The sequence below is a fragment of the Ovis aries genome, chromosome 18 (assembly GCF_016772045.2).
Source record: "Ovis aries strain OAR_USU_Benz2616 breed Rambouillet chromosome 18, ARS-UI_Ramb_v3.0, whole genome shotgun sequence".
Lineage (NCBI taxonomy): Eukaryota > Metazoa > Chordata > Mammalia > Artiodactyla > Bovidae > Ovis > Ovis aries.
The window spans coordinates 41370427-41384122 of record NC_056071.1 but is presented as its reverse complement, the minus strand read 5'-3'; the positions used below and the strand labels follow the sequence as shown (position 1 = coordinate 41384122).

General features: G+C 36.2%; 1 protein-coding gene across 9 annotated transcripts in view; it reads right to left on the bottom strand.

Moving 5' to 3' along the window:
- Positions 1 to 13696, bottom strand: part of NPAS3 (neuronal PAS domain protein 3) — a 966851-nt gene that overhangs the window by 664649 nt on the left and 288506 nt on the right. For 6 of the 9 annotated variants that reach the window (XM_060401796.1, XM_060401798.1, XM_060401797.1 and 3 more), the window contains one exon: positions 3572 to 3816. In XM_060401796.1, coding sequence (XP_060257779.1) covers positions 3572 to 3816 — 245 coding nt within the window. Of the gene's footprint in view, positions 1 to 3412; positions 3464 to 3571; positions 3817 to 13696 lie in introns of all 9 variants that reach the window. The other 3 variants (XM_060401793.1, XM_060401794.1, XM_060401795.1) reach the window with 1 other exon arrangement.

Genomic DNA, 13696 nt, shown 5'->3' with positions numbered 1-13696 from the left:
ATAATGCATAATGTTCATTGTAGATTTGATCTGTATTATAACAATAGAGATATTTCTAAAATAATGGAAAAAAACTATCTGTTACCTTCCAATTGCTTAACATATCATTTCCATGAAGTAATTGACTCAGGACATATTACACACTGCCACCTGAGTGTGCTTTCTGCAAGCATAACTTGCAATAATCTGTACACAATGGGCATCACAAAACAAACTCATCAACCTTTATAGACTTTTAAGAAAAGATATGATGAACACAGGGCAGAATAAAGAACCTTTCCGAAGCAGTAAATTAAAATAATTAAATTTCTATATAGTTGTTTGGGACAAATTTAAATTTAAGCTTTGAAATTTAATTATTAACATGAACAACTCATCACATTAAAAAGATGCTGCCTACATCATGTAAGCACTTTTCATATAAATTTCCAAATGCCTTTAGGTTTATTCAAGAGACTGCTTGGAGAAGCATGAAGTATAATGTCTACTGTTTTATTGTTGGATTATGAACTGCACTTCACATGAGGCTGGAGGCTATTTATATAAGCTTGTTTATCCATATGAACTTCTTCAAGGGCACAACATAGAAGACCTTAGCAAATTAAAATGAATTCCTTTTGATGTTGTTGTTTCATGAATGTTTGATCAGAATGAGTAGCAGGTTTGCATTAAAGAACTAGAGGAAAGCAATAAAATACACATATATTGTACAGCAGAACCAGCTTACCAAAAGCATCCATTGCATTCCTAGCAACCGTTGAGAGCCAGAGTAAATAGTATCAAGTCCCACACTTCAGTACAGTAGAGACTTCAGTTCCAGACTATCATCAGATTTCTAATAGAGGGAGTATACATGTGCCAACTGGGTGATCTGTGATAATCTGGATAAAATTTTTTAAATAATAAAGTCTGGTATATAAATTCCAATCTTCCCACTTTTCTCACTGACATCACCATGTTCCTCTATAGACTGAACTTATCCTATGAGCACAGACAGTATTTTATCTTATTTTAATCCATCTTCATCATTAGTATTTACATAGTTAAGTTGACTGGAGGTCACAAAAATGAATTATTAGCCATAGTCCAAAGCTAAGAGCATTCTCACCTGGAATGTTTGATGATGATGATAGAAATCAAATATTATTGCTAGAAATAATATCTGATAGAAAGAGCCCTAGACAGAAAAATAATACAATGGGATTCGAATTTTAGATCTTCTAATACTTAACTGTAAGCCCTTTCTACATCATTTTCCTCACCTATAACGTGAGGGCTTAGTTCTATATTATCTATAAGTATGCATCTCTAAAAGGCCATGATTCCAAAAGAAAGCAGAATTATCACATTGTAGAAGAATGAACAGGGCTTCCCTGGTGGCTCAGTGGTAAAGAAACCACCTACCAGTTCAGGAGACGTGGGTGCAATCTCTGGATCAGGAAGATCCCCTGGAGAAAGAAATGGCAACCCAATGCAGAATTCTTGCCTGGGAAATCCCATGGACAGAGAAGCTTGGTGGACTATGGTCCAGGGGGGGTCGCAAAAGAGTCAGACATGATTTAGCGACTAAACAAGAGCAAGAAGAGAAGACAGACCGTGGAACCATTAGACTTTTCTACTTTGGCAGTAACCACTACCAAGGAAGCCTATAAGCTACCAACTCTCTTAAAGAAAAGATGGAAGGAAAAGATAATTATGTTAAACAAGTTAATACAAGTTCCTCAGTCAATGCATTTCAAATTGAATAAAAAGATTAAGAATATATTTTATATTTTTTTGTGATTTCTAACCTGCTACATGTATCCATTCATCTTACATGATTTGGAATAAACACAAAGACAACCTACTAAATAAACTCTTAAGTATTTACTAGGATTATACTTACATCCTTGGCTTTGGAAAATTCCCCTGTTTTAGTATCTGGAACATGGACTGGTATATGACCAAGCTGACATCAACATTGTTTTTTGTTTTTTGGTTTTTTTAATTTTTAAATTTTATTTTAGTTTTTTTATTTTTTAAATTTTAAAATCTTTAATTCTTACATGCGTTCCCAAACATGTTTGGGACATCAACATTCTTAAGGGTAGAAGGGCTGTGTAAGGAAAGCACGAATGTGCCTTGGTCTATTTGTCATGTGCTTCCTCATATTGACACCCTGCCCTTGAGAGCTATCTCTGTTGTATGTTCTTCTCAACCTTCAAATGTCATTCTTATACTTAGAGCAGGAGTCTGTGAACTATGGCTTGTGGGCCAAACTTGGTGGCAGCTGCCTGCTTTGCAAGTATGGTTTTGTTAGAACACAGCCATACCTTGTGGTTTATGTTTGTGTATGATTGATTTCATTCTACAATGGCAGATTTGAGTACTCCCCCAAAACTAAAATGTTTACCATATATGGCCTGTACAGAAAATGTATGCCAACCTCTGCCCTAGAGAAAAAAACCTGTTACAATTTGCATTCAAATTTTCCTTCTCTAATGAGCATAAGAAACAGAATCTCTAAGTAACAATAGCAAAGATGCAAACAGATTCACACAGGTATCTACATACATATGATTACACCTCTTAGCACAGAATTGTCAAGTCACTGCTGTTGAACTTTCATTTTATTTGAATCCTATAAGAAGTTATAGCTTCCCCCAGTATCCTTCCCTACAATAGCCAAGAATACAGGGACTTCACAGGTACTCATCAAGGTGTAATCACATAGCTAAGAATCTAATTCCTCCCCCAGAGAAGGCTGCCTGCAATTCCATCCCATGTCCAGTTATTCCATGCTCATCAAGGGCCTAGATACAAAGTTAACGCAGAAAAACCAACAGATCCCATTCCATGCCTTGAGTGATACATTGTTAAAGAAAATCAGTGGCCAACATCACATGTACATCAATAAACACATGCATGCATATTCATATGCTTAAAATCTCATTAATTATTAGATGTTTCAAGAGCATGCAAGAAAATAACCCTCCTGAGTATCAGAGTAAAAAAGACCTAAAGTTTTAATAAATTTTAAGGGTAAGTACATCCAGATTGGGAGCATAAATACATGTTTATATTTATAAATTGTAGGCACTATATACAAAAAGTTGAAATAATACATAGATTGATCACTTTGTTAGTCAATAAAACCATTATTCAAAATGCCTGCTACAAGTGTACTCTGCTCCCTGCCTCTCTTTGGTAACTAAAATCAGAAAATGTTAGTCTTAACCTTTACCAAGTATTCTCTTAACCACCCCCCACTTAATAATAATTTGCATGTATTAGCATAACAAATTAAACCCAAGAAACATTTTAATGTAAGTCATTTCATTCTCATTTCTCTGAAACCTTATCTAAAGTGACAGCATATTTAGGCTGACAGACTTTTTGAAAATAAAATAGAAATAGAAGAGGTTTATTTCACCTTCACATGGTGTCTTTCTCATGCAGAGTTCAGATTTCCACAACTGTATCCCTTTAAAGGATTTGATATGCAGGAAAAGAAGAGAGGATGATGGTAAACGTTTCATCTCAGAGACACCAACAGACTACACTCCAGGATCAACAAGGGCTGAAACCTTACCTTTTACTGATGTGTTAGGTGGAGGGCCTTCCATTCGCAAGTTCCATGGAGGGTCCCCCTGGTTAGCAAAGTCCCTCATTTTCAGGTAGCTGATTGTAAGTCGAATGATGGAGGCCTTGTCAAGCTGGCTAGTGATGGCTGCAGGAAGAGGCAACAACTTGGCCAATTCATAGAACTCAAAGTTTTCTTTTCCCCGGCGGGAGCGGGCAGCATCCCGGGACTTCTCCTTTCTCAATGCTTGTAAACTGGAATCAAAGGAGTGAAAAAGTGCTGTTTAGAACGTGTGATTCTGTCAATGAGATGAACACTGCTTTTCTTTTTACTTCATCCATGCCCCCCCTCCCCACAACCAGCAAAAGTCTACCAACATTTTCTTCAAAATTTCAGGGCCACGGTAAAAGGAGTCCAGATAAAGACCACTAAAACCTCTGGGCTTATATGCCATAAACTCATGTGCAATGAGTAAAAATAGTTTACTTGTTAAGTTTTTCCCTCTAATTACCCATGCACTGAGATATAGTTTGTTTTTGAGACATAAGATTTATAGGTGATGCTTGCTATTATAAGCTATGAGCAATTTAAAAGGCTGTGATTATAATTACATATCTGCATATGTGAGTGTATGTTCAGTTGCTCAGTTGTGTCCAACTCTTTGTGACCCTATGGACTGCAGCCTGCCAGGCTCCTCTGTCCATGGGATTCTCCCGGCAAGAATACTAAAGTGGGTTGCCATTCCCTTCTCCAGGGGATCTTCCTGACCCAGGAATTGAACCCGAGTCTCCCTCATTGCAGGCAGATTCTTTACCATCTGAGCCACCAGGGAAGACTAAACCCTCAAAAGGACATATTTTAAAAAAATTTTTCTATTACCATTTCGAGGAACAAAGGCTAAACAAAAAAACAGTTCACAGAATTAACAAATAAAATGTTGATGTGCTTCCAGCCCTCAATAAAAATCATAACCTTCACTCAGATAAATAAAACCTCTCATTGAAAATGATGATTGCAATGGAACTTTATAAATGCACTGGTAATTGGTTGATAAGAGAATACTTTAATTCTTTATTAAGGAGCATACATTCATAGACGGATAGATTCTCTAAGATATTAGAGAATAAAATATATCACCCAGAAAAGTCAAACTTTAAAATAATATAAATTTAATGTTGAAAGATAAAGCCCCATATGGGTTATTAAAATTTATAAACATTATAGACATATTACTTCACAGAAGAGGCAACAGGTGGGACCCAGCATTTTCCTTTAACTATTTATGCACATTTCTGTTTGAAGTTTGCTCGCATTGCTGAGGGCAGAATCTGGCACAACTGAAGTTATATGTGAGCATCTGACAGGAGAAATCCACCTACTCTGAATTGCTCTGTTTTCTGTCTGATGAAAAATAAAATTCAAAATCAGACTGTGATGATAAATAATTGGGCAATATTTACAGTATCAAGGTATTATTAACATCATATATAAGTATCCATTTTATTGGGCTTTGAAAACATTTAAAATCTTTGAATCTAGCATCCTAGTTTCCCCAATATAAAATATCAAGAAAGAGGAGCAAGACCAGAGGAACAGGTCAAAATGAGTGCAGCTGTATGGCTTCAGCCTCTTGAGATGAGCAGTAACATTCCATATTACCTTCGACCATGTCTGATGTTCACAGTGGAAAACTGTTTTCACTGCAGACACTTCAGGTGCTTTACTGAGTGTCTATGCAATTTAAATAACTCCATGACGTTTGGGTCAAATACTCGCTAGGCTAATAGCCCAACAGGTTTCATGTTCGCTCCATTAATAAAGTATTCGACATTAGCCAGCTAATGTATTTCTCAGAACTAGACCAATTAACACTACCATTTTCAGAGTCAAAACAGTCACAGGTGACAAATCTTTGTCCTGATATCTCTGGTGATAATCTTCAGTGGAAACATCACTAATTTATAAGGAAAAGCTGTGTGATTTTGTTTCCCAAAATTCTAACTGACCTCCATCCAATTATTCAAATACTCAATGTGGCTTACTGATAACTAGGTACACAAAAGTAAGAGATGTCTTAAAGTCTGACCAATTACAGGTAAAATCTGAATCTATGTCAACATCTTAGGATAAAACAATGATTCATAGCCCTCCTCTACCCCCATATAATAAAAGTAATCTATCTAACACCATTTAAGTCAGCTGTACCCAAAGAACTATGTCACTTGACATGTTTTATCTACCACTTGTAGAGTGCAGTGCTTCAAGTTCAGTGCTTTGCTCTTTTTGCGTTCTCATAATCAAATACTACTCCAGAAGGTGGGCTGAACGTGTGTGTGTGTGTGTGTGTGTGTGTGTGTGTGTCTGTGTGTGTATTTTGGTCCTGTAGGTGACTATGATGGAGCTGTGGAGCAAGGCTGCTAACTCAAGGGCTTGCAGGGTTAAGGCAGGGAATGTCAATGAATAAAGAGGCCTGATGCTGACTAGAGGATGACAGCCCCGGCAAAGGAAGGCATATACAGTTTTCGCCTTGCGTGTGCTGCTTTGGGGGAAGGCTTGCATGTGCTGCCAGATTTCAGCTACTGCTATTTCTAGAAAACAAAAATCTGAATTTTTACATATTATCTCCAAGTTTATGTTATGTTTTAAGCTTATGTTAACTAATTGGCATTTTTGAAAATCATGCAAGCCAAATAAAACATGCCATTTGGTCAACAATGGAGCAGGGACTCCATTTTTACAATTGGGTAATAATTCGGGAGGTCAATTCTGCCAGAAGTTTCACATGGATGTTATATGTAATTTTCCTTATATATGTCAGTCAGTGGTCACAAATGGATTCATCTGATACCTAATCAATATTACTAGCATTCATAATGGGAATTTCTCTATTCACCCGAAGCCAGTAGAGGATTAAGCAATCATTCTGAAATTGATATTTACTGTATGGGCTTATCAATAACCTAAGGATAAAAACTAACGCTAAGGGTAGAAAAGCCAAAGATCACAGGGAGTAGCCCAATGGACTCCAAGGGTGAAGTAGGGTGGAGATGACTTCTTTTGTCCACTTAGGGAAGGTGGGGTATGTGGACACTAATGCTTTGGGGTTCCTCGCTTAAACACTGCCCTCTGACACTTGGCTTTTCTAAAATAGCACTTACTTTATGTGCTTCTATATATTATCTTATCAGTTCTTCTTCTCTATCACTCCCCCCCTTTAAAAAAAAATCTCTTTACACACACTGTGTTACCCTACTGGAGTAATCTTCCTGTCCATAATCTTAATAACAAAGGGTTTCCATGACTCCCCACCATATCATTATGCAGACACCATAGTACCGAAGATTTCCAGAATGAGGGCACTGTGTCTGCAATAAGTAGTCACTGGTTTTGAGGGCAACAGCAATAAAATACAGCCAACGGTTTATAAAGGTTGTGGAGATATTGATACAATAGATGAAGCTAAAGACCTTAAGACAATGACAAATTGTGGATTAATCTTTTGCCTGCTTTTGTGAAGTAGAGCCTAGTTAGAAGTAATTCTCAAACTGAATTAAGGACTACATTAAAACCTAACATAAATTTGCATTTGTACATTGTGTTCTAAATCAAAACATTACAGTTGCATTTCTAAACACTAGAGAAAGAATGGATTGACTGTGAGTAAATGTTACTGCCTGATCTCTGCCACCTAAAATATGATTAAGTAATAAGTTACTTCTTGGGCCCAAAATTCCCACTATTTTAATGCTCTTCTACTTAGACTCTGGATAACAGAAAATCCTCCACAAATCAAAATTTTAACTCTGTGATGACAACAATATCATCTTCGTTAATAATTACCACCAACAGTAAATCAACAACTATTTTCAAAGACACACATACATATCTGAAAATCATACCCCAAATAACGCATATATATATATTTTTTGAGGGTTTATTAAATGACTCTCAAATTTTCAAAAGGGATCCATCACTCCATCCAAAAGAATAATAATCTAACATATAGAATTTCTTCTTATAAGGGTTATAAAGCTGGATTCTGCTCTCTTTTTGCCACTGATGTTGTTAGAATTAACTTATCCTTAAAATATCCTTGGTTAAAATAATACTATTTAATGTATGTTTTCATTCAATGTCTTTAAGCAATTTTTACACATTTATAAAGTTATACCTTTAAGCATATACCTAACAAGCAATCAAAAAAGAGTTTACTAAGAATGAAGATTCAGCAGTCAGTATTTGTTAAACATAAAGTTATTTTTTGAATCCTCCATGTATTTTAAGTTCCTTTGGCGAGCTGTATGTTCCATGGAAAGAGTTCCAATGAAGGAATTCTGAGATCCACTTTGGCCATTGTAGACATTATGATTCTAATTCACTATGTTGAATTTCAATTTCATCATCTTAGACCATGAGGATGACACACAAGTACCATTTGGCAAATCTTCTGGGACCACTGCAATGGCTCACATGATAATTTCATAATAATATAAAGAAGTGAACCTCCCTTGGACAGTTCTATATTGCAACAGTTAAGACAGTTTGTAAACTCTAAATGTGGTAGAGTCTCCTTTAGTTTACAACAGAATTTTAGCAAGACTGAAGAATGCCTAAATATAGTCAAGCTATACTTAAGCTTTCTTGGAAGCACAGATGTTTGGAGTAGGGACTCCATGTCCACATTATCACACAGTTACTAGCTGGCAATCTTGGACAGAAGTCTCAGCTTCTTTGGACCTCAATTTCCTCATCTGGGAAACAGACATTATAGTAGAACATACTTCACAATATTCTTCAGAGGAGTAATTGAGCTAATATATGTCAAGTGCTAAATGTCTTGACATATATTACTTACAACTGCCATGTTGTAAATGTTACATAAACATGGAAAGTGAGAGTGAGAATGTTAGTCGCTCAGTCTGTCCAACTCTATGCAGCCCCACGGACTGCACCCTGCTGGTTCCTCGGTCCATGGAATTCTCTAGGCAAGAATACTGGAGTGGGTTGCCATTCCCTTCTCCAGGGGGTCTTTCTGACCCAGGTCTTCTGCATTGCCAGGAAATTCTTTACCATCTGAGCCACGAGGAAAGTCACTATAGGCACTGACTACTATTATAACAACTTTATACCTAGGAAAAGCCTGACTGTTTTAATCTTAGCACCACATCTGATCATCACCTTGTTCCTCCAGAATTCTTTACAATTTTCTTTTAACTAGTAGCATCTTTCCTATCACTTTATTTTTCATTCAGGCTTCTATAATTCTAAATACCTATGTTTTTTTTACTCATTGTTTCCCAAACTCCTTTCTTTACTGCCACTTATGACTTTCATTTTTTAGTAAATTTTACTTGCCATATAGTGACAGTAGAAATTAAATCAGAGAGCTGACTTCTGCTTGGTGATAACCCTAAAATTGCCTATTTATTTAAATGCCTCCATGTTCTCTCAACTCATGATTCTCACTTTCTTCAAGTTCTGTTGCTGCCTCTATCAGCATGTCTTCCACACTAGCAAGAGACAGAGGGTAAGTGCATGAATTCCAGAGCCTGTGCTTAAATCCTGGCTCTATGACTAATTACATAATAAGTAAACGTGAGCAACTTACTTAACCTCTTTTGCCTCAGTTTCTCACCTGTGATATGTGATGATAATACTGCTTCATAAGGCTCCTGTTAAAATTAGCTGGGGTAGTTTAAAAAATATTTATAGTGGTGCCTAGGACACAGTAATACTGTATAAGATGTGTTAAATGAAAACCCAAGCTCATGTCAAACTAACTGTTCTATGCTTTGAGGTCCTTTATAATTTACACTGTGTTCTCACCAATAAGATTTCCATCTACTGGTTCTGACATACCACACTGTGTACTTAAGTGAAATAAAACTACTTGATTGCAGAGATATTGATTTTTCATTATATTCCTCCTTATACCTAGGTCTACCTGTCTTTTACTATAGATATACTCAATGACTTGTTCAAATAAAAAATGCATGTCTCATTAATGGAAGATGAAATGTTTATAAATAAGTGATTTCCTATGCTAAGAATAATAAAGGATCTTTTTTTAGTTCCCTAAAGTAGAAAAAACTGGCATTCAAAATTGACAAGCAATTTTGTTTATAGAGAAAAATGAACATCCAAACAGTAATTAAGGGAATGGGTGGGTTACTTGGGAAGACTGTGAAAGCTTCTATGGAAGACTTCAAAATTGCAATGATAATTATTCATCAGAAAGAGTATATGTGTATTCCTAGCAGGAAGAAGATCTTTCAAAGCATCTCCCAAAACATCACAAATATGCAATTTCTGTCTGTCAGGCAAAGCTCCAAATCCAGGACCATGGAGAGCTCACCCAGAACATTTGGAGCAGGGAAGAAACTTGGAAGGACAACAGCAGTTTCCAGTTCTAGCCTCCATACTGGGGGCAAGGTTGAATCGTGAAACTCTACTTGAGCCAGAAATAAGACAGGAAAAAAAGGTAAAAGAAAGTTTTGTTGCTTCTTTAAAAAAACAAACAAACAAACAAACAGGCACTGCCACTATCACAAAGCCAATATTATGAAATTGAGTTAGCACTTGCGATCTCTCTAAAGCTGTCTCAGAGTTGGATAAAGGTGTCAATTGTTTCCATAGTGGAAAAAAAACAGGTAATTTTGGATGTGATGACTCATTAAAAGAACTAAGTTGTCTCTTGTGGTTTGTCAAATTTAGCTTTGCAAAATTCATTTCTTTGGTTTCCTACTTCACAGAAATGGTGATAGTGATTACAGAAACAATACAGTTGGATATTTACAGAATATAACAGAGGAGAAATAGTAACTGTCACAGAGGAACCAACAGAAGTAAGTCACCTTAGTCAAATGTTTCTTATTCAACAACTTCTTCACAGCCAGATATCTATCAGCTATTTTTTAATACTTTATAATTATATTTATGGAATGATTTCTTATATGGACATTATCAACAGATCCATACTCTCTCTACATAAAAATCCTCTCTCTAAGCCTCAATGTTAACACCTTCATGTAAACTTTTAGAGTACAATAACTAGTCTTTATAAAAGAACATGGCAGGTTTTGGTCATTAACTCTAGGGGAAAGGAAAAGTAGGGTAAAAACCACTTTAAATTTTACCTTTGTAAAGTACCTCTAAGGAGCCAGACAGGCTTTTTTTTTTTTATGGATTTTCCTACTTGTTTTGCTTAGGAGAATCCAGCACTAGACTTCTACTATTTATCAATTAATCTGGCATGCAGCCTCAAAGGAAGAAGGTCGACCTGTATTAAAAATGCAGCCATCAAAAATTCATCAAAGGCTGCAGCATTTTAACTCATGAACCTTTGAACACCTGCATACTTGTCAGATCTTTGGTCATAGTTAATGGTGAAATCTATAGTTACTCCGGTACCTACAGCTGCCCTGACATGAGCTGAATGAGGCAGCTTCCCAGGGAAAAAGTACAGTAAAGATTCTATAAGCACTGCTTTCCCTTCCTTCATTACTTTCAATAAAACAGTCCACCACACATTGGCATCACAGAGAGTTCAAAGTCAATCAAATCAGTCCACTGCAAAGAATAAAAATCTTTCAGAAGTATTTTTCCCCCATGATTGTAATTACCACCTTTCTTACAAGGTAATATAATTGAGAAATGCATAAAAAACCGTTATCTGGTAGGATTATGTACAACATAACTCCCAACCCAAAATCTTTTAATGCTCTTCAAGAAAGGGTAATAATTTCAGAAACCTTCCTTTAATGTGTGAAGAAAGCAGTATAGTACATACTGGAAGTTAAAACTGGAACCTTCAAGTTCAAGGTAAGAACTCTGCTGCTTAACTAATGCACTGCTCATAGCTGTCATCATTAATTTATGTTAGCCTCTGTAAACATCAAGAGTATAATAGGCCAATTTCACAACTAAATATAGATGCACATTTTGCCCTTATATAAATGGCAGATTGCTGCTGTAGATCATCGCTGCAGCAACACGTCAGTAAAGATGCACTGTTTGATGGTCTGATGCTCACACAATATATAAAACCAGTTGTAATGGTTGTTTGGAAGCAAAGTGTAACATAGCAGCAAAATTTCATTTGTTCCACAAACTCAGGATATATTAAGCTTGGCTGACAAAGACTGTTTGATGTGCTAAATCAGTTTGACCTTCATTCTTGCCTTATTTTTCTCATTTAACAAGTGAAATTACCATTATTTTTCCCACATGTAAGAAAATATCATGAAATTGATTGCTTAAAAACATTGTCAAAAACATGTGCCACTGCTAACATGCAATAAAGTATTAAAATCAAGATGCATCTTTAAAATCTTTAAACTATGATATATTCTGATTGAATAATCATGACCTATTTTTGACTTGTGGTAAAATAGATCCAAAGCATAATTAAAGCCATTCCACTGAATGCTTTCCCTCATCTTCAGAAAATGCCTTGTGTATGTTTGAACTTAATAATTAAATTAATTGGTTTTAGCCAATGAGCATTCTTATTCTTAACACTTTAAGTAAGAGGATTTAATACCAGAATGAGTCATTAGAATAGTAATAAAGAAAGCTGAGAGGTCCGCACAATCCTTTTCAACCAGTGTTCACCTTGATTCAAATAACCCTTGAATGAACCACAGCAAGACCCAACTATTCACTGCATGCTTTGGTGTCTGCCAAAAACCTCCTGAATCAAAGTGTTTTGTTCTTCATTTTCCTCCAGAACTTTAAGCTACCAACTGGCAGTTCCATAATAATGACAAAAAACTGCAGTTTTATCAAGTAATTTCTCTCCACCCAATAAATAGCACTTTACCTTGGAGCAACTTGTATATTTCACACCTTAAATTTCTATTTACCAAATCAGCTAATCACTTCACAATTGAACTCAGAACAAAAAAAAATTATCAATTAAAGTGGTTGAAACTCCTGCAAATTATCATTTAGGAATGAAGTAATTGCTTTCATCAGGGCAGAAAAGCCCGCCAGAACAGAAATGTCACTTTAGATTAGTGTTCTCACTCCTGAAGCTATGGATGACACAGCTGATATAAGACTAAATGCCAAGACCAATCAATTGCTTTTGTGGCTCTGCTCTGAGCTGCTGTAAAAGGGGCCATTTTCTAGGATCTACTCTTCATTATAGTAAATGCTATCTCCTTGGTAACATAATTCCATTTCTCATAAATTCTGTCTGAGAGCATTGTCCTAACAATGGATGTTTGTGGAAAAGAATGCTGTTGGTTTAATGCACAGAATTAAGTGTGAATGGCTGTCAAACTGCTATAGTTTACTAGTTCTTAAACATAAATTGAAGTCTTATACATTAGAAAGAATTCTTGGGGAGAAATGAATGTCCTGAACAAGGGTAAGATATTGTATTTGAAGGTTCTGTGCTACTGGTTTTGAATTTTGACTATTCTAGTATTTATCTGTCCTGTACATGAAATCAGTCAGCTCACACCAGAGGTGGGTGAACACATCACCTACTTTCTCAGCAGTATAGTTTGCAAATGTGAAACCTCAGAAGCAAATACGGACTCATTAGGCAACTGCATGCGATTTGTGAATAGCCACAACTGTGTTAAAAGAAAAAAAAAAAAAAAACTGTTCTTTGAGCTGAGCCATTCCTGGAAAGCATCCAGATCTTAATTTGTATTGTTCATCCCCCTGAAGTTACAAGATTCTGGGTTGCAGGCTCCAATTAACAGGAAATTGAAGAAGCTAATATAGTGAGAAAGCAGCAATTCCCTGCACTGCTCTCTTCAGGTCTGAAGTTTAGAAAGAGATTCAGGATCACGGGTCTTTGCCCAACATGGGATAAAGGCCTTTCTCATCCTGGTGAGCACACATGTGTAACTTCCATTAGCAGTAACAGAAGTCGTGAGCACACATTGAGAGGGAAGTCTACTGCTAAATATTTGAAAGGGTCAGAGCATCTCCGCTGAAAGGCAAAAATGAGAAGAAATGGTGGGCACTCTGTGATGGCAGGACATTTTACTAACCGTGCAAAGGGATTTCTATCACTCCAAGGGACTATAGTATTAGTTTTCATATCAATGACAGGAAAGTACATGTGTTGTTTCCGCTTTTTAATATTATTCAGTGCCATCAAAAAATAGCATAAAC